The 22,062-nt window shown below is 32.1% G+C and overlaps 2 protein-coding genes and 2 long non-coding RNA genes across 4 annotated transcripts in view; 2 read left to right on the forward strand and 2 right to left on the reverse strand.

Moving 5' to 3' along the window:
• Window positions 1-2,683: 2,683 nt before the first annotated feature.
• LOC136772580 (uncharacterized) lies at window positions 2,684-4,231 on the reverse strand. Its single transcript, XM_066725644.1, has 9 exons — window positions 4,182-4,231; window positions 3,963-4,119; window positions 3,836-3,874; window positions 3,692-3,754; window positions 3,559-3,606; window positions 3,400-3,471; window positions 3,244-3,321; window positions 3,131-3,155; window positions 2,684-2,918 (listed from the first exon to the last, which is right to left on the reverse strand). The coding sequence occupies exons 2-9, from the start codon at window positions 4,066-4,068 to the stop codon at window positions 2,903-2,905; spliced, it is 447 nt and encodes a 148-aa protein (XP_066581741.1). The 5' UTR covers window positions 4,069-4,119; window positions 4,182-4,231; the 3' UTR covers window positions 2,684-2,902.
• Window positions 4,232-9,644: 5,413 nt separating this feature from the next.
• On the forward strand, window positions 9,645-11,579 carry LOC136772538 (uncharacterized). The gene is made up of 3 exons (XR_010822476.1): window positions 9,645-11,040; window positions 11,121-11,360; window positions 11,449-11,579. It is a non-coding gene; the product is annotated as an uncharacterized lncRNA (long non-coding RNA).
• A 6,823-nt stretch (window positions 11,580-18,402) lies between these two features.
• On the forward strand, window positions 18,403-22,005 carry LOC136772465 (uncharacterized). The gene is made up of 4 exons (XR_010822455.1): window positions 18,403-18,680; window positions 18,774-20,831; window positions 20,970-21,157; window positions 21,636-22,005. It is a non-coding gene; the product is annotated as an uncharacterized lncRNA (long non-coding RNA).
• tok (tolkin) overlaps window positions 20,723-22,062 on the reverse strand; it is a 31,831-nt gene continuing 30,491 nt past the window's right edge. Inside the window, exons 13-15 of the mRNA XM_066725476.1 lie at window positions 21,658-21,871; window positions 21,021-21,271; window positions 20,723-20,903 (exon numbers count right to left, since the gene is read on the reverse strand). Of these exons, the coding sequence (XP_066581573.1) occupies window positions 20,736-20,903; window positions 21,021-21,271; window positions 21,658-21,871 (633 nt within the window). The 3' untranslated portion in view covers window positions 20,723-20,735. The remainder of the gene's footprint in view (window positions 20,904-21,020; window positions 21,272-21,657; window positions 21,872-22,062) is intronic.

Below are 22,062 nucleotides of genomic sequence, written 5' to 3' on the forward strand. Positions count from 1 at the left end.
AAGTCTGCTATGAGCGACTACTCTGCAAAGCTGAAATATGTATAGAGTCATTAGAGTCTGCTTTGAGCGACTACTTTGCAGAGCAAAAATATATAAAGTCTGTTATGAGCGACTACTTTGCAGAGCAAAAATACATAAAGTCTGCTATGAGCTACTACTTTGCAGAGCAAAAATATATAAAGTCTGCTATGAGCGACTACTTTGCAGAGCAAAAATATATAAAGTCTGCTATGAGCGACTACTCTGCAAAGCTGAAATATGTATAGAGTCATTAGAGTCTGCTTTGAGCGACTACTTTGCAGAGCAAAAATATATAAAGTCTGTTATGAGCGACTACTTTGCAGAGCAAAAATACATAAAGTCTGCTATGAGCTACTACTTTGCAGAGCAAAAATATATAAAGTCTGCTATGAGCGACTACTTTGCAGAGCAAAAATATATAAAGTCTGCTATGAGCGACTACTCTGCAAAGCTGAAATATGTATAGAGTCATTAGAGTCTGCTTTGAGCGACTACTTTGCAGAGCAAAAATATATAAAGTCTGCTATGAGCGACTACTCTGCAAAGCTGAAATATGTATAGAGTCATTAGAGTCTGCTTTGAGCGACTACTTTGGAGAGGAAAAATACATAAAGACTTCTATGAGGGACTACTTTGCAGAGCAAAAATACATAAAGTCTGCTATGAGCGACTACTTTGCAGAGCAAAAATATATAAAGTCTGCTATGAGCGACTACTCTGCAAAGCTGAAATATGTATAGAGTCATTAGAGTCTGCTTTGAGCGACTACTTTGCAGAGCAAAAATATGTAAAGTCTGCTATGAGCGACTACTCTGCAAAGCTGAAATATGTATAGAGTCATTAGAGTCTGCTTTGAGCGACTACTTTGCAGAGCAAAAATACATAAAGACTGCTATGAGCGACTACTTTGCAGAGCAAAAATACATAAAGTCTGCTATGAGCGACTACTTTGCAGAGCAAAAATACATAAAGTCTGCTATGAGCGACTACTTTGCAGAGCAAAAATATATAAAGTCTGCTATGAGCGACTACTCTGCAAAGCTTAATTATGTAGAGTCTGCTTTGAGCGACTACTTTGCAGAGCTAAAAAATGTAGCATTCAAACAGGGGTTTTTAGTGGGTAAACATTCGGAATAACCGAATGGAGTCCCACATAACCCTATAAGTTCACAGGGTATGCATAAAGCATTTTCCCCTTAAAAAAAAAAAAAAAAAAATAGTCCCGAAAATGTTAGGATTCTTCCATACAGGTGTGTCCGAAGGTGATTGGTAGGAGAGGAAGGAAGAGCAGAAACATCGTTCGAGGAGTGAGTGCGGTGTTGGAGTTGCTGTATATTCCTAGCAATGAATAAATTAAAAGATGATTTACCCTCTATTACTCGCGAAATCACTTTAATAAAATGAAGGTTCTTATTTCTTCGATCTATTTCAGAGATCAGCTGTTCGACTTGGCCTATATTGTCTGGGTTCAACGGCCTTTAATTTTTGCTTCAGGTAATAAACACTGCGTGTTTATCACGCTGTCCTTTTCCCGCGCACTAAGCAGCAGTCTCTCTCTCGCACACTGTTTGGATTAGCTCTTCCTTGCACAGAGAGAAAAGTCTTTCCATATTATGTATAATTATTACATATATATAGCGAAATAAGTATATGTAATCCTTTAAATACTGCATAGATCTAGGTAGTCATAAAAACTCTTTGTTTTGATTAATTGCTTCCTATCTGTCGCTCGTAAATGTTTACATTGCGAGCGCCGAATAGCTGTTCGGGAATAAAAACTCGCAATGAAAATAAGTAATGTAATTTTACTTATATTTCAATATATGATTCTCAAGCTTATTTAGTAAATGATTTTAATAGAGAGTCTAATGTTTAGAAAAATTAATACTTAATTTTAGCGTTGCCTATGTACATAATACGTATTGATCTATATATGTACATATAAATACATTACAGAACATAATATTTCTGAGGTAAGAATTGTTTTGGTAATAAACGCACGTGCTTTCCCCTAAAGGAAGAAGGAAAACAAAGACGCGACTGAGAGAGAGAGAGAGAGAGAGAGAGAAAGAGAGAGAGAGAGAGGTCCGATAGCCGCTCCTTATCGCACTCATAATATGCCAATGCTACGAGCGTTGATTATTTATCTTCGTTCTTGGCTGTTGGAAAAACTTTCGAAAACAATTCAACATATAATTATTCTTCAATTTTTATTCCATTATGACAGAATAATAATGAATAAAGCGAACAATTGATCGTTTATTTATACGGTATTTCAAGTCCGTAAGACGACTTTCTGTTTATAAGACATCGAAGAAGCCTCGTGGCTCAGGCGGTAAGGTAACCGCGTGGCGATTCGTGTATCCGGGTTCGATTCCCGCTCGGTGCTTTTTTTTAATGGCCATTGACTCACAAAAATCAATAATAAATTAATGAAATGCAGATTTTACGGAATTATAACGATGAAATTGTATTTAAAGTTATTACTACATATCACATGCACATTTCCTTAATTTATTATTGATTATAATAAGTCAATGCTTATAAATAAATATGCTGAAAAACATGAATAAAGGCATTGTCCTGCAGATGTAAATAACATCGAAGATTCGTAGATTTTCGGCAAAGCGAAGCGAAAAGATTTTGCCTCGAATCTTCTGCTAGACGGCTAACAGCGAGAAAGACAGAGAGGTCCGAGAAAGTATCTCCGCTCTCTCTTTAATCCGAGGATAGCGAAGAGCGAGCGAAGCCAGTCGACACATGTATGGACCCTTCGCTTGTGCTCGTGACCATCGAGCAGCGGTAGAAGCGGGGATGGTTCACGCAAACGAGCCTGCATCTGTGGTGGTAAGTGGAGGGGGAAATTCTGTAGATCGACGGTCTACTTTCTGGCAACACTGTAACGAGAAGTGAAGTTTTATGTTAAAAGAAATAGGAAATACTCGTTGTGAAGAGAATGTTGTGTGTACAAGGGAAAAGCTGGTTGTACCCAACTCGTAAATAAACAAAGTTTTTCATTCGATCCACGTTTTTTATTATTAAATACGCAACAAAAATAAATTAATTATATATATTAAAAGAAGAATGGAAGAAAGAGTAACAAACTTACTATGACGTTGGAGTCTTGAATATCTCTGAATATGAATAAAGAGAAACAAAATAAGAAATAAATAATGTTATAAACATGAGAGTAAAAAATACTTTATAAATAAAGAAACTTACCAACAAACGGATCAACCATCGTCTCCGGGGAGGTGGGCGTGGTGGGGATAGAGGCGGCGCAGGGAGAAGTTGGCACTTCTACAATAAAAGAAGAAGAAATTAAAAATTAATCTTAGTAAAGAAAAATTAAAAAATTCAATTTATAAGAGAACTTACTCAGCTCTCCATCCTCACCGTTTGACCCCGGAGACGATGGCGGAGGCGATGACGCTTCATCAGTATTAAACGCTGAAAAAAAAAATGATATGATTGCAAAATATATGGAGTCAAATACACGATAGTTTATAGAATAATTAGATTAATTATTTTACTTACGACTATTTACAATCTCACCAGACTTCGGCATATCACCCACCTCGATATCTATGAATGTAAAAACAAAATGACATGAAATATCCTTGAAAAAGAAAAAATTTTTTAAGCAATGAACAATGCCGAAATAACTTACGCTCGGAAGTCTGGGGAATTACCTCCTCTCCCGATAGGCCAGAACCATCCTGGGTTAATGGCGCTAAAAATATAAAAATTAATTATTTTTTTGTAAATACATTAACAATTTTTTATAATTTCGAAAGTAAAATCAAAAACTTACAATAAGTTGGGGCCGGCACGTCTTCTTCCTCCTCTCGTTCTGTTGTAGACAATTTTGAAAAATTAAATACAATTATTAATTTAAAATACCATTAACCTATAAAAAAACAAATATCTTTAATGCTTACGAAAATATTCAGGAGAATTTGACGGCCCGGCACACACAGCATCTCCTGTTGCGAGAAATAGGATCAAATACACATCCCAGAACTTCCTGCTCCGATATGCCGCCATTATATCATCCGTAATGTGTGTGGAATGAATAAAATCTTCGATGACGGCAATCTACATGAAAAAAAAAATATTAAGGTATGTTTTTTTGTTTGATTAATAAAAAATGTTCATACTGGGCAGTTGGTCCAGGCATGTATACGGACGGCGAAGGCTTCCGCTCCCATTTTTCCCTCCATAATTAAAGAAATCATCTCTTGCTGCAAAATAAAAAAAAACATATTTAATTATATTAATAAGACATGATATTATTATCACTATTTCTAGAAATTTTTTTCTACTTACAACCAGACGAATGAGGGAAAGCCTGGAGCGGAAAGCGCTGCCGATATGACTTTGGTAATCCCTAGTAGGGCCCTTTTTAACAGCAAAAAAAATTGCAATTTTGCGATAGAGGTCCTCATCAGAGACCAAATCTTATAACACAGAAAGAACGAATAATTTTAAAACATATTATTATTACAATTTTTCTTTTTTTTCAGGGTCGGAGAGGAAGAACTTACAGCGCCGGTTCGCCGTGCTTCCCGTTGTATAATCAAATCAGAAATTTACATTTCCAACAGGTCGAACCGCGCGCGATTGGCCTTCGGCCGTACTTGGTTCAACCTGCTGGAGATATCATTCCTAGACTTTATATACTCCCGCAACAGGAGTCCCAGGATGGCTATATTCCTTAACCTATCGAGATTGAAGGAAAGAGAAACATCGGCAAAACATCGGCGGATGTGGAGGCGGTGGCGAGGGGTGGTAGCGTCGGTGACGCCGATGTAGCGTCGCTGACGTCGTGGTCGTCATTTAAATCCATCTCAGAAAAAGAAAGAATTTGTTAATTTGTTGAAGAACGAGACGAAAAGAAAATACCTTTTAAGGTTTTGTGGATAGCAATTAGCGTGTTTCGTTTTATTTTTTTGATAAAATATAAGGGGGTTGGTACTTACTCATTTGATTTTCGATGATTGGAATTTAATTGGGACTCGGTGGTGGTGGTTACTGCTTTTGAACGTAACATTTTTAATTTTTGAGGTAACTGCATGTTATCTATATACTTGTAGTTTTTATATAGATAATCACCGGAGTTACACGATACAGCGTGTGAGGTAACGCGCTTAGTTTAAGCCTGTAAGATAAAACTTTACCTTGTAGAGGATTGTCAATTTTTCGAAAATACGTTTGCTGATTGGCTAATTATTAACAAATTAGCAATCCTACGTGATAAAATTTTACCTTACAGGTCTTGGTAGGACTCATCTTAACTTTGGTAACGCTCATTCCTTTCCTTCTCTAAATTTTACCTTTGTCCTGAAGAGCTTTAATGGTTAAAGTTGAGCCTTCAACTTCCTTTCGCACAGTATTTTCATTCATTGTAAACTAATTACAAAATATTCATACATCGATGGTACAATAACTTCCGCATATGTAATATTCGTAAATTGGTACATTATTGTAATTGAATTCGTCTAAAATATGCCACAATTTAACTTCCTATCTATATACCATACAAAAAACGTCTTACAAAAATGTATTAAACATTATAAAGTACATAAATAAATTTTAGAAACTAATTTGTGCAGTGGCTAAATAAGCGATGATTTTTATTAATATTGCAGGCAATAATTTTCCATTCAAAAAGTTATCTCCGTAATCAAGAGACACGATAATGATCAAGCTAATAGCCATGTAAAATATAACATATATATAGTAGTTATCTTATTTTTAGTTTAACTTTTTAATAATTGGCGTGACCTCTACCGAGTTTGCTGATAAAAAGCAGTAGAGATGTTATGTACATCGTTCATACAGACATAGTATTTGCTGCAATATCGAAGCAATCTTTAAATCGATATCAATTATAAGTGATTAATGGACAGCTTTTTATGACCAATTTCATTAACACACAGAAAAATTTGTTATATTAATAAAATAATTATTTCATTGAATAATTTTATTATATTCAATTAAATAATCTTGTGAAAAATTGTCCATTAACCATTTTAAATATATACTGCTGAATAATATTTGTTCAAACGATAAAATAGTTTAAGTATAAGAATCGAGTATATCAACACAGTAGCATTAAAATGGGAATATGTAACTGTATATCAAGAGACACGGTAGTGTCTCGACGGCAAGTACATAAAAGTAGAAAAAGTCATGCCTATACCGCCGTCGAGGCACTTTATACAGCTAGTTGAGGTGTCCCAATTTTCAAACCGATTTTTCTCCGTGAATAATCCATTGCCATTATTTAAGTAAAGCTTTTTTTAAAATGGTTTTAAAAAAGCTTTCATTTGCGCCTAAGAACATCAAAATCGGTTCACGCAGTCCAGAGATCTCATACTCTGTTAGCTATATATATATCGAAAATAAAATTTTCCTTCATAATCTTCTTCTTCTCCAGCCAGAATGTATGTCTCGGGCTGAAGTTGGTCGCTAAGAAAAATGACGTCATTTTCACAACGCTTCCAACATAATATACTCAACGATCAAACTATATGGTTGTGAACTGTCAATTCGGCGACTATATTGAACTGTGTAAATTGTAATGTGAGGTTATTTTTATTTAATGCAGTGAGACTATTCATCGTGTTGCGATATTGCATCTGTTAATTTCTACAATCACAAATAATTCAATTAACAGTGACTGAAGGATTCGCGAATTAGATAAGTATAACAATATATTTTACAATACAGGATGTAGTATACTTTGTGGTACTTTGTGGTATTTCTTTTTCAGATTAAATTAAGACAGAACATTTTCATATTCATTGATGAGGATAGAGCTGACTGGATTAAATAAGATTAATATTTACAACTCTGTGCCTATGAGAAGTATACTTTCAACATTAATGTGCATCGGTCATTATCAGGAGGATATTAATTGAAAGAAATTGTTAAGGTAATCATATGCTAAACTTTCAGGTATTGAAATCATTAATCAAATGCATGTTTTGCTTTTTGTTTTCTTTAAACTGATATTGATTGTAACTATCCGATAGGTTATATCATATATATACGAACAAATATTTCAGATTAAATTATGGCAATGCTTATTTTAAAGATATGAAACATTCCAAAGAATCTTCATTTACGTAACATACAAGTTAACCAGTATTTGGATTTGAACAAATTATACAATAGTAGATGTTTACAAAAGATGCGAAGACAACCAAACATTACAGAAGTTAGGTCAACAAGCAATAAAGAAAATGGAGATGGGGCAAAATCAAATACTGGTAAGTAACTGAGATGCTTTATGTTGCTTCAAATATTTATTTTCTTTGAAGATTAAGATTGTTAAATGATGAATTTGATTTCAGGCTTACTCATAGTGTTATCATTTAGTATTTTACAGTCACTGTGGAAGTGTCTTATAGCAAATGGTAATACTTGTGCTTTGACATAAATACATTTGGTACAATAGAGTTAAAAATCCAAGGAAGAAGGTTCGCTCACATACTGACTATTGGAGTTGAATCAACAACTGGGCTTTTCACTCCTGTATTCTGGTACTTGAAACAGGCAAAAATGAAAGCATGGAAAGATTGGCAAAGTAAGAATAAACCAATATTCAGAAAAACGTCATCAATTGCTCAGCCATAATTTAAGGATGAGACTCATTGGATGAAATTCTGAAAAATTGAGTTAATAACTATTAATTGTTTTCCTCTGTTACCTATGCTAGTATTCTAGGCCAAAGGCAGTATACTGGTCATTGGTATGGATGAAAAAATGCAATGTTTATTCTCAATTGAAAGTCAGTCCAAAAATTAATGGTTTCTACTCCATTTTGTAGCACCAGAAGTCCGACCAGTTTCAACAGTGTATAGAAATTAGCGAAACGAACATCTGAGGACTCTGGCACAGGAAATGTTATAAGGATAGAACATACAGTGAATAAATTTGGGAAAATGAAAGCAGTATATCTAAAATAGAGGCTTCCATTGCATTAATTTGTGTATTTTCGAGTTTATATTGATGAAAAGAAAATACAAATGGCACTATTTTGCTTGAAAAAGAGCCCTGATTCATAGTTGATATTGGGAGTAACAGTTAAGAAAAAGAGATGAATTTCTAACCAAATCCTTAAAAGTGAAGGGCTTGTAGATGATTTTGGGTATACAATTTTGGAATTAAAAATCACATACTTGATGAAAATTATAACAAAATCATGTAGATCTGTAAATATGAAAAGAATTCATGATTGCAATATTTAACATGTGATGGGGCATACGGTGAATAAATTTAGGAAGCTGAAAACTATATATCTAAAGAAGAGAGGCATCCATTGCAGGAGTTGGTGTATTTCCTAGTGTATATTAATGAAAGGAAAATATAAATGGCATTAATGTGATGGAGAAAGTGCCATAATGCAAAGTTGATATTGAGAGTGACAGCTAAGAAAAAGGTGGAAAAATGAGTCAATTCATAAGAAAATCCTTGAGAGGGAAAAACTTGCAGGTGATTTTGGGCATACAACTTTGGAATTAGAAATCACATAGTTGATGAAAATTATAATAAAATCATGTAGATGTGTAAATATAAAAGTAATTCAGGATTTCAATATTTCACATGTAATAGAGCATACGATGTGTAACTTCGGGAAACTGAAAGCAGTATACCTAAAAAACATAGGCTTCCATTGCATTAATTGGTATATATTTTACAGTTTATATTAATGAAAAGAATATATAAACGTCACTAGTTTACCAGAGAAAGAGCCATAATGCAAAGATGATAGTGAGAGTAACACCTAAGAAAAAATTGGATTTAAAGGTAAATTTAGAAACAAATTTTTGAAAGCGAAAGGCTTTAATGTGATTTTGAGTATAAGATGTTGAAAATATAACTCAAACAGTTATTGAATCCTATGTTAAATGCCTTTAAAAGTGTAATTATGATAAGAACTCATCATTGTAATATTTTGTATTTTATTTAATAGATTAATAAATTAATATCTCGAATTGAAGCTTTACATTATAAAACGATGAGAACATTGGAAAATGTTTTGTTAGATTGAATTACTTAAAACAATTTTTTAGTTTTAATTCCTATATTCTTACAAAATGTTATAAGATCCCACAAAAAACAAGCTTTGCTTGTAAAAAAAGGACGGTAAGTACATAAGTCGTCTCTAGCATGATTAATACAGTAATATAAAATATTTTAATTAAAAAAAAATAGTGAAATCCAACTGTAGGCAAGTATAAATTTTTTCCATGGAGAAAATTGAAATTTGGAAAAAAGTAAATAGTAATACAAAAATTACTTGCCGGGCCCGTAATATTCATGTGTAAGTCGCTATCTTGCAATATAAGCGTTGCTTCTCGTAAGTTAAAAATGTGGCTATTTAATACGATTGCATACAACGGGCCCGGCAAGTAATTTTTGTATTACTATTTACTTTTTTCCAAATTTCAATTTTCGCCATGGAAAAAATTTATACTTGCCTAACATTTGGATTTCACTATTTTTTTAATTAAAATATTTTATATTACTATATATTAATCATACTAGATACGACTTATGTACTTGCGTCCTTTTTTTACAAGCAAAGCTTGTTTTTTGTGGGTTTATATATATCATAAAAAAAGAGTGCCTCTTGTTTGAAAGTTTATAAATCAACTGCACGGAAGTACTTGTGCTTCATTACAAAAATATAAACAGTTTTAATTTATGTTTAAAGTAACTTGCGCACATCCACGATAAAAGCTAAATTTTACAGGAAGACTCAAGCATTTAAAGATTTGTTTGTAATAAACTAATTCGCCAACATTTTGACTAATTTCAATAATGTACAGTTATACAATAATATATACATATTTATATATAATTATGGAACATAATGAAGTGTACCATACGAAGTGGAGAGACCTGAAATAAGATCATAAATTCCTGTTTTCTTGCAGTAGGGGCGAAATATAAATTTACTTATTATAAATTAAACAAAATTTTGACGGATCAGTTGCCAATACTTTGATATTAATGTATAATTATCATCATTCTTCGCGTCGAGGGATTCTTTGGATTCGACTGCTGATGAGCCATTAAATATTTAAATGTAGACAGCTGCAATTTTAAATATATTGAGACTTATGTACTTATACAAATTCGAAAAAAAGTATGGAAATACAGAATTGTCAAGCAACCAATATTATTCAATGCAATTTATAGTGCTTGGTGGATTTCATATTAAAAGAGTAGCGGACAACGGCTTAGATAGACTAGATGCAGAAAATTGTATTTTGCAGTTAAACTTGACGATTGGCTAAATATTATTGATCTCAAATGAAATACCACAATTAAACAATACTGGAAGCGTTTGGTTATACTAAAATTTACTGTGCAGACCTACAAGATTTCTGGAACATTGTTTAAGTTCAAGGATTGCAACTTAAGAATATCTACTAACAAAATAAAATTCCAGACGGACACTGTGCAAATAAAATACAAGTTTGCAATGCATAAATATCCATGGATATATCAATCGGAATCCGATCTCTTATTCCACTTCTAAGATTCTTTGAAACGGCACACTTTTTCAGGAAAAGATAGAAACGGATTCTTTGATTTTTTGGGATGAATTTCCAATCATCAATAACGTATACCTTCGATGTTTTCACAAAATAGTAATATTAATATTTGTTTCTAAGAGCCGTCAATCGTACCCAACATTCGAATCTCATTATTCTTAAAACCCCATCATTAAATGTTTAATTTATATCCTAGAAGGAAGGAACTGAGTATGAAAGTCAACTGTTTATTTTAACATTTAATATCGTTATAGAAATTAAATAAAATAATGCCTCAAAGTAAACAAAATATGCCATAAATTCGATATGTATAAGCATGCAGCTAATAAAATTTTCTGTATTTACTACTTCGCCTGAAGTTCTTAAAAAAGATGTTTACATTCTAATACAAAGCTCTGGATAAATCACGTATCTTGCTGAAGAAGCCATTGGCACCGTCAAAGGGGTATTAATAAAAATTAAGTTTTAATAGATAGAGGAATGTATTTTAGAAATACAGTTATAAATTTAAAATATATTTTATAGTTCACATTACTTCAGGAATCCAGGATTCTAAATAAGATGTTATCTATCTTACGTTTGAACCATCTTACTGCAGATATGCCATTTAACAGGGAATGGATTAATTTGACTATTGTTGGAAACCAGAGGCCATTGCATCTGGAATATTTAAATCTAAAGCACAATAAATTAGAATAACATATTTCAAGAGAAAAAACTTTAGTGATCCATACTCAGCACGATATCAATAACCTCCTTGAACAGGTTATGTTTCCAGTCGAGCAGCATTCATTACCTGATATAAGTGTATATTTGTTAGTCATGATATTTATTTATGATGTCAATTTTGTAGGATTGTTTATCGAAGGGATTCTTCTACCTCATTTTTGCAACTACTGGAGTGGCTGCTTCAAAATGAAAACTTCCATCCTCAAACTTTTGGATATAGAAACGACGGAAGAATTTACTAGCGCTGTCATTTAAAAAAATTGAGAGAATGTGCATCATTACGTTTGGTACGGTTACAAGAAATTCTAAGCTAATTGATGTGCGTTCAGTATTTTGTGGCTGATAAAATTCACATCGTAAACGCTTATCCATAATTAATATTTATAATGAGTTTTTTTCATGGCTGCAGAATACATCCAATAGAAAGCTCATGAAATTGCTTATATGAAGTTTCTATTTCACAATAATTCAATTAAAAATGAAATAATCAATTCAACAACAATGAAGAATGAAGATTTCTGAAACGGTTAGCTAAAAATTATTATAAGGATTTACACAATCAAAAAAATATGTCAAAGTTCTTGGAAATACTTAATATTTTTCTACGTATATACATAAATTTGTTCACTTAAAGGGTTTAAATTTAGTATCTTTTGATTTGTTAAAGAACTTTCATATATTTCTTTCGAAGTGTGAACAGGCCATAATTATATATAAGGACTAGACCTAAGTATATACGGTTAACAGACTCTTCCTATTTAATCTAAAAATTGTAATTTCCAAATATAAAAGTAAGGTTTTAAGAAAAATCTTTTCTTTACTGCATTATTGTTTAAATTTAACTCTTATATTTTTGTATACTTTGTAGTAATAGGAATGAGCAAATATGCAAGGCAAAAGTATTTTAGACTAGAGGTATATACTTGTTAATCTACTCTCTCTAACAATTAAGAGTCCTATTACTATACAAACTTTCGAATTGATAAACAACTCTATATAGTTAAAATAACATTATTTAAGTGACATTTAAACTCCCTATCATTCGTTACTTATACGGACCGTGCATATCAACACAATGATCGTGAGATGAGAATGTGTATTAGTGTATATGCATACTATCAGCACAAACTATCGGTCAATTTTCGCAGTTGGGTGTAATTTATTTATACGTATATAGTTACACATTGACACTTCTCTATCATTGTATTTGCTGCACGGTCCCTATATGATTTGCACTGTAGCAATATCAAATGACTACTAAGTAATATTAATTAGTTTTAATGTGTGTGTTAACGTGAATTATACTTATAATTCATTCATATATATTTCTAATGCATAGATTTTATAATCTAAATTTATACATATTCAGTTTTATTTATAGCTACTTATATATACAGTTACTTGTTTTGTATTTCTTTTCTATTATTTATTGCTTGTAATTGAATTTTATTACCGTTTATATTGCAATTAAAGTTTATTATTTAAACTGAAGTGTGTTAATTTTATTAAATCCAAGCCTGCAATACATGAAAACTTTTTTGTAAAAAGATTATTAAAAATAGTGAATTATATATTACTAAACAATATAATCATTTGTTCTATTTAACAGGAAACTTATTTCATAGAGGTATTAGTATAAGAAAATAATTATACATACATAGTGTGGATATGCTGACAGTACACAATAGAATCATTTATTCAAATGTATACCATTAAAATATCTTTAACCTTTGTGTGTTTATGAATGCTATGATTGGTTGAAAAACGAAAATTTCTATCAGATTAAATTTGAAAGTTATTAAAAATGTAATAAAAATATTTTTAAGTAAATGAAGTATATAAAAGGATTTGCATTTAAAAAAAAACTTGGAAGATTATAGAAGTGTAAAAGTTAAATGTAATAATTATTATTCTTATGATTTTGTAGGATTTCTCTCTCAATTGTATCTCTCTATTCTGTTAGCTTATCATGTTTTTCGCTTGATTTGTAACATTAATTCTTTTTTAATAAATTATGTATTCGACAAAGCATGTAATAAGAAATATTAACGACTACTGTAAAATATATAAGCATTAAATATCTTATATGAATTGATAGTATATCTACAATAATTTTAATAAAAGCAACAGGAAATTGATTCATGGCTCATAGTAAATATAATATTTCATAGATATATACCTATGTATACACTTTTGTATGTTTCTTAAGCTATTATGTACATTATACATTTCAATGAAAATGCTACAATAGATTAAATGAAAGATTAGTATTTACAGATAAGAAGCTGGAAATTTTATATTGCATTTAAGTATATTTTATATCAAAGGTGTCTTAAAATGTAGAAATGTTAATTAATAAAAAATCATAGTGTTTCAAATACAGGGTGGAATTTTTCACTAAACATTATAAATCAATGTGGACTAACTTTAATTTTTATTATAAAAAGACTTCATTTTAAAATCCATTAGATATGTGGTAGAATGCACGCTCTTGGACTGTAACCTTTCAAATTTTTTGCGTACAAAAGAATTTATAACAAAATTATTATGACATTTTACTTATTTATTTTACACCATTTTACTAACATATGTTTTAGAAACATTAAAACTTAAATATATACAATACAGAATTCATATATTTTACATAAAAAATTATTGAATGCTGTAAGAAATTGAGTTACAACTCAAACAATTGGCCTATAAAGTGCTTTAGAAAAATTGTAAACTAAATAAAATTTTTCAGAAACAAAACACTTTAACAATTAATAATTATAAAATTAAATTTTAGACAAATAAATAATCAATAGTACATTAAACAAAAAGACGTCAAACGTTAATTCTTATTATATATTCAACAAAGATTATAATTTGACGAATTACGATAATAGGATTTTATTTGCAAAACGGGATTGTAATTGTTATTCCTTGGTCAATTACTTCTTCACTTTAGAGTTACAGCAATTTCACGATGAATGTCCTTACTATTCACATCTTTCAATTCGGTAAAACTACCGTCGAAGAAAGGTGTATTGGCGTGAACAAAATAAAGAAAATCCTTTATTTCCTCATCTTTAATACGGTTAAAATGGCTAATGAATATTATAGGGCCTTTGTGGACCATGGCTCGTATATGTTTTTGCTTACTTTCGAAAGTTAAAATTGTCCTGTTTAAAAGGCACTTTAATGGGCCAATAATACTTTTAGTATAATGGAAATTGTCAAACAATATTATTTTATGAATCTCAGGAATATAATCTTCCATAAAATATTTTCCTTCTCCTGGCACAAAAATGAAAGAAAAATTTTTTTCCTTTATTATGCTGCGAATAACATACTTTTTACCACGATGAGAATCGCCCCACAAATATAAAGACTTTTGATTTCGATCGAAGGTATTGTAACATTTATTCCACCAAACACATACTTTTTTGGTCCAATTATCGAGCGCATTATCAACAGGTTGCAACAGAAAAGAATGTTTATGGTAGGTAGCATGTGCATATTGCAAGTAATTTTTCGAATCTAAATTCTCCATTACAAACTTATCAGTTGGATGAAAAATTGGTGTTGTTTGAGCCCACTCGAAAACTTGATCGGCTAATTGTGAATCATCACCAAATTCTTTAATCCTTTTCTCCAAACTCTGTTTAGTTAATGTACAACGCTCCATTGTTATTATAAAATTCGGGTAATGACTGGTAATTTTGTCTTTGAGGGTATTTGGAAAAATGGGAATTTTAAATTCCAGATATGCCTTCACGTGCTTAATGGTGGATATACTATTAGACGAATCATATTTTGTGTTCAGAACTATCCAAAGAGTCTGTAGGTCGTCTTTAAATTGGTCATAAAATTCTTCTATGAAATCAACCTTCCATATGTTGAGCGACCAAGAAAGATAGTATTCGGTGTATCCCTGAATTTTGCGTACTTTAATAGGTGGTTCAACCTGTGAACGTAATCGGCAATCGCCACTAATATTTCTTCTCTGTACATTTCTTTCTTTGATTGTAGCGTCTTTATCTGCCGATTCTTTCATTTGAAGCTTTTGAATCAATTTCACATTCACCGAACTGAACTGAGTGCACTGAGAACTGGCGAGGCCGAGAACTGAGATTTATTTAAGGAGTGAGGACTGAGAGTTAAGACACTGAGCGAACGATCGTACGCCACTCGCCAATGTCATCTGATATCAACAACAGTCAACACCATCAATAGTTTTCGGATTTTGAGGTTAGTCAGGTGTTGGGCAGTTGATTTCAATTATAATACAGACTTTGAATATTTTATTGAAATCATAGCTGTGTTTTATTTAGCAAAAAGTTGCTACACTTTTTACACTTTGTGCACTTTGTAAGGTGTCAACTTATACAATGGACAAAGACAGAAATACGGAAAGTGTTAAAAGTGTAGCTAAATAAAACACAGCTTATGTTTTCAGAGAATATCTTTTTCGACCATAACCAAATTTTTCAGCCAACTGAACGCCTGATCTTCAAATCTTTAAAAACAAGTAAAAATTAACATTCTTCTCTAGTGTTTAATCTTGCTAATTACATGTACATTTACATGAGGCAAAGACGCGCGATAGGAAATGAAAGGAGTAATGGAAAATACCAAATATTTTTAGAAAAAAATTGTACAAAAAATTAATTATATTTTCCTGATTTATTTTAAAACATCGTAATGTTTTACAAACATTTAAACGAAAAATGTCTAACATACAAATTAACATTTTAAATGAGAATTTGCTATAATGTAGTTTCTTAACTTATATAAAAAGAACTGTAACTGACGGAAATAATATGAAGCACCGCGTATTTTCGGTGACAGAAAAAGACATACGTAAGGCACAATTTGTAACAAAACAAATTTTGAACTGAAAGACTTAATTTTCGTAAATAAAATATTTTAACTGTTACAATATGTCTGATAAACCTTAAAAAATTCAAAAATTTCTAATCTGCAAAAACAATTTGAGTAATAAGACTTAAAACTCAAGTTTTATATATTTAGAAAATATTTATAATTCTATAATTTGCCATCAAATGATTTCATTTACCAAATGAAACCATTGCACTATTCATTATTGGTTCCCTCTTTCTCTTTGAGATTATAGTCAGTCGCAGTAATTTCACGCGCAATACTCTCGTTATCCAAATTCTTTAATTCAATAAAATCCCCGTCAAAATAAGGTTTGTTAGCATGAACGAAATAAAGATAACTTGTTAATTCAAGATAATCAGAAAAGTTGTAATCACTAATAAAAATTATAGGACCATTATGGACTATAGTTTGTGGACAGCCCTCCCGATTATTATAAGTAAAACTTTTGTGCTTCACAAGGCACTTCAACATTTTTATAATACTTTTATCGTAAAAAAAATTTTCAAATAATATAATCTTATGTATCTCAGAAAAATAATGTTCCATAAAGTACTTATCATTGCTTGCTTTAAACACATAAGGCAAATTGGTGGTCTCTATTATGTTATGAATTACATGCTTTTTACCATGTTGAGAATCGCCCCATAAATATAAACTTTTGTTTTTACGATCGAAAGTATTGTAGCATTGATTCCACCAAACGCTTACTTTCAACGTCCAATTATCCCACGTCTGGGTAACAGGTCGTAGCAAAAAAGTATGTTTATAGTAGGTAGCATGAGCACGTTGCAAGAATGTTATCGAATCGATATTTTCTATTACGAATTTATCCGTAGGAACAAAAACTGGTGTTGCCTTAACCCATTGCAATGCTTGAAAAGTAAATGATAACTCGTTTGGTAAACAATTAAATATTGGATCCTTATCCCACTCTGAGATATTCTTCAAGCACATCTTCTTATTCAAGCAAACTTTAACACCTATATTGTAATTTGGGTAATGTTTTGTAATTATCTTTCGTACGTTCTTCGTATAAAGCGAATCTTTAAATTCCAAATATGCCTTTAGGCACCAGGTGAATGGTTTTAACGAATAACTAAACGTTTTCAAACATATGCAGTAAGTGTTTAGATCGTCCTTTAATAGGTTATAAAATTCTTCCTTAGAGTTTTTAGTTAACTTTTTGGAAGAGAACGAAACACAGAATTCGTTACTTTTTTGTATCTTACGTTTTTTATTAGATTTTTTGCACTGTAAGTGTAATTTATCATCATTTTTTTTAATCTTTTTTCTATTCAATTTTTTATTTGATAATTTTTTATTTGACAATCTTTTATTTGACAATCTTTTATTTGACAATCTTTCCATAATTTCGTCTTCGATATCCTCGACGAAAATAAGTTTTTATTTTATAAACAGTTATATAAAATACTATGTGACTTATACTAGAGTCTTTTCTTATACGGCTCAGCCAGTTTACTCATGCTTAAGCCTACGGCACACTATGCTGGATTTCGTGCTAGAATGCTTGCTAGATTTGTGAGGACCAATGAGATTATTATATTTAATTCACAACTGAATCATCATTGGTCTTCACAATTCTAGCAAGCATTCTAGCACGAAATTCAGTATAGTGTGCCGTAGGCTTTAGCTTGTGCAACACTGCTTTGAGGAGTTTGAGGCAGTGTGGCCAGATCGAGGACGGTTTCTATCCCCACCACGCTCTCCGGAGTGCGCACAGAAATCGTCCTCGATCTGGCCACACTGCTTTGAGGCGACTGGCGAGTAGTGGCGAGTGGCGAATTAACACAATAACACACACACTGATACACAGTCCACTGCGTGTTCAACGATCACGGGGCGCGACGCGCAACTAATACTGAATCTGTTACAGTTATCGCCAGAATTGCCTGAAACGGATTATTTATTTTCTCTATTATTATGACTATCATTAGAATCATTCCCTATGTTAAAATAAGGAATGGAAGGCATTGTGGGAATGGAAAATTACATGTTCCTGGCAACTCCGGTTATCGTTGTCGATATGCTGTCGGCTATCCACATCCTCCCGCCACCGGTATCGTCCGCACATTATTAAGTTGCGCGCGCAGTATGTTATTATGGCAGCATCTGGTTCATCTGGCTATTGGGTTGGGCCTATTGGGCTGATCGGGCTGCGGGCATTCGGGCGATTCTATTCGGGCATCGGAAACGCGCGCATAACAACGCACGCACAAATTAGTTTTTTCATATTTTAGCATATAATGCGATGTTTGTAAATTTCACTTGTTGTGTTTAACATTAGTATAGTAAATTTATTGAGTTTATTCAAAAAAACCTAAAGTACTGGAAAACCGAACTGTTTCATTACCGTTAACGACTGCTTTATTGAAAACAAAAATAAATAGAGCAAGTATCTAATGTAAAAGTATTTAGTTATCTATTAATGGCAAACACAACATTAGTAATGTGAGTTAATTATTCAATGCTGTGTCTCTCAATTAAAATGTTTTTAAAAATTAATGATTATTTAAATAGAAAATTTCTGTAATTGTCCATCAGAGAGATCGATAGGATAACCAGGAACATCCGAATGGCCACCTAAATGAGTAACCAGTATGTCCACTATTATAGGAAACCCATAACTATTGGAATTACAGGAATCGAAAAGAACCACGAAGAATTAAAACAAATCCGTCTTGATGCAACGCTATTGCACTTTCCATCATAGTCAAATAGATATCGATCACGAGATCAGCAGCCGGTCGACGTTTGGCTTGTGAAGCAGCGTCATCTTCCAAAAATGAAATTAATTTATTTTCTGTTTTACCCTGATGACTCCAAAAAATTACGCACAGTTGATATTTTTCGTCGCTTAGAACTTTCTAATCTAAATATTTAATAAAAACCAACCCTTATCAGTATCAGGTTCTCTCCCATTGAAAACGTCTGATCGTTACGTTTGATTTAAAACCACATTCTTTGTTATTTTTAGAGAAATTTAAGAAGTCCACTTTTATTTTAGTTATTCATGACGAAACTGCTGGCTTTCTTGTATATAATTCATTCTTTATTTAATTAGAATACATTAAAATAAATTTAAATATTATATTGCCACCATTTACAGTCTTATTTCACAGAATGATATGAAAGGTAACGAACAATGATATAATTTTATTTCATCAATCTACGAAGGTTCTTGACTGTAATTGTTACATATTGTAATTATATTTCTAAATCCAAAGAATTTGAGCATAAAATGGTTTTTTGTAGTGTAGTATATTATATTTAAAAAACTGAACGAATGTTTTGTCTAATATTTATCTATATACAGTATGGAGCTACATTAATGGGTACTAGATTAAAATGCTTATTTTGAAGTTCATCGAATTCTGCACAGAAAAATCGACTTTAGAACTACAATAATATACCAAACGTATTTGATTAATAATTACACTGTATGGTTCTTAATTAAGTCAAATGTTCTTCAGGCTTATTGAAAAATATCGAATAGAAAGCCTGTAGAGAGTAACATATACTGTCAAAGACTCTTTAAAACTAGTTATTACATATTTTACGTCCACTCATCATGACAGTGGAAGAATTTTATGTTACATGTAACATTTCTTATACAGAGTCTACTGTTAATATATATTTCCATTGCTGAGATTTGACAAAGACAGTTGTTTCATGGAACTACATATTAGATACTGGCTGTTCAATCCATCATAAAATAATTTTGAATACAAGCATACTATAATGAATTGGCATTATATCTAAGTCTCTCATTTATGCATAAAGTATTCGGCTACTATATGCTAGAAAAGTAAAAAAAATAACACAAACAAGGAAGATTATTTAAGACTAGAAGAGTAGATTTAGAATAACTGAAAGACGTACAGGATTTGGCACTTTGAATTCATGTCGAAAAGTATCTCAGAAAAAAAGGTTTGCGAGTACCATGCACACAGCTCCTATTTGACGTCTTTCAGGGTCTGTAAATAAAAATCTGCAGCTGAGAAGAGCTAATAGTACACTCTCCAAGTCAAGTTTAACTTTTAAAGTTAATCGGTAAGTTTAATATTACCACTCAATGACTTTTTGGCAGTAGCTAGAGAGTTGATAGCACTTTTTTGTTCCTTTATATCAGTACACCTAAGGGATTAGTGTGTGCTGATAAATCGGTTTAAAATTCACCTATCGGTGGGTTGTTATTAATAATGAAGCCAATCCCATTGAAAAATTACATATTTCCGAGAATCCCGTATTTGCTTATCGACGATTCTGCTTGGAGCCTTCCTCCAGATGGCACATGACTACTTCTGGCCTTACAGAATAGACACAGAGTCAAGTTTTAACGATCTTGGAGTGAAAATATGTTCCCCAATTTTTTGAACGTTTTTAAGTTGATTTAAGAATATATTGCTTCATTCTCGTAGGATTTGTCGCACCCTTGGGATTCATGGAGTTACTGAGGCCATGACGAAATTATCAACCAAGGTGATTGGAGAGGCGAGCCACCGATCAGAGATTCGTATCATCTTCGTCCTCGCCACCACCACCGAGGTTCTCCTCGCTGTCCTGTCTATCGATTGCTACGTAAGCTGCTAGGAAACCCTTGTAAGTAACGGTATCATCTGTCCGGAATCTCACCAGCAACGCTTCGTTCATGGACACTATGCTCGTAATATTCTAAAAATAAAAATACAAATATTTACTTAAATCGTTCTGAACTGATACGATATTTTTTCTTTCCAGATTCAAGCTCTGATAAAGTTTAGAATCTTTTATTAAAAATATTCGGCTCACCGCATCCCCACAATATTTCCCATAAGAGGGACTGGAGGCATCTAACCCAGAGAAGACTTCGACAAAATCATAGGAGCACTCAGTTTCATCTTCCAATTGGAAAGAAAGAAAAGAAAGTCGCACGTTCATCCCCAGAGGTGCTTCAATTTGCCAATCACAATCGGTTTTCTGGTCATAATTGTGGTGACCATATTTTGCATGGGAGTAAAGATGTTTGACTCTCTCGGTTGCTTGCAAGTGGCCTCCGCATACTGTAAAAACCAAATTATTTATTCTATTTGTTCAAACTTGTTATGCGTACTTATATTATGTACTTACGGATATTCTGGAGCAATGAGCATTCGAAAATCAATAATTTCTTGCTGGTTAAATAATTTTATTGCATAATATAGGATTCAGTAGCAAATTATATCATAAAACTATCAATAGTCTATTCCCAATTTGATTTATTAACGTTAAAATTATATTAATTATGTTGTAATAAGTTTACTACTGAATTAAAACACTATATAATTTACTACAATTTATGCATAATTTGTATTTACAAGTGCACAGAGAACCAGGAAATTGTTGATTTTCAGTTTTTATCAGCTTTTTCATTGAATTTACTTTTAGCACATCAAGAATAATTGAATACCAGTTGTATGAGTTGCAAGGAATCCTCTTCTTTGGACGGAAGCATCGCTCTTAAAAACCATGTACATCTGATTTCCAGTGGCAACAATCGGATGTGGTTCCTTAGTACCACAGAATCTTCCCAGGGTGAGACTATCAGGAGAGTCGCCATCGTAAATGGCTATGTGGTCGTATGCACATTCCTGGTGTGGCTCCATCTCGAAAACTTTAAACATCTGTGAATAGATCACGCCTGATTAATTACACAACAAACTCTATAAAACTAGGAAAGCACAACTCTGAGAATACTTCAGAATTTGCGGCGATGATCAGCTATAGATAGATAGAAAGCTTCTTTGAGTATATTCAAAGCACAAATTTAATTAATTAGCTATCTAGCTGAGTGATTGGTTGTATGCACAGAGCT

Source organism: Prorops nasuta, unplaced genomic scaffold (genome assembly GCF_024137725.1).
Source record: "Prorops nasuta isolate Cenicafe-Biocafe unplaced genomic scaffold, Cenicafe_Pnas_1.2 PNAS00004, whole genome shotgun sequence".
NCBI classification, from domain to species: domain Eukaryota; kingdom Metazoa; phylum Arthropoda; class Insecta; order Hymenoptera; family Bethylidae; genus Prorops; species Prorops nasuta.

What these genes read in the sequence shown, in the direction of transcription:
- LOC136772580 (XM_066725644.1), bottom strand. Translation starts at nt 4,068, where the DNA reads ATGGCGGCATATCGGAGCAGGAAGTTCTGGGATGTGTATTTGATCCTA. An exon ending in CGTGCCGGCCCCAACTTATT is followed by an intron (nt 3,755 to 3,835) that starts GTAAGTTTTTGA and finishes TTATATTTTTAG; the next exon opens with CGCCATTAACCCAGGATGGT. An exon ending in TGGTGAGATTGTAAATAGTC is followed by an intron (nt 3,472 to 3,558) that starts GTAAGTAAAATA and finishes TTTTTTTTTCAG; the next exon opens with CGTTTAATACTGATGAAGCG.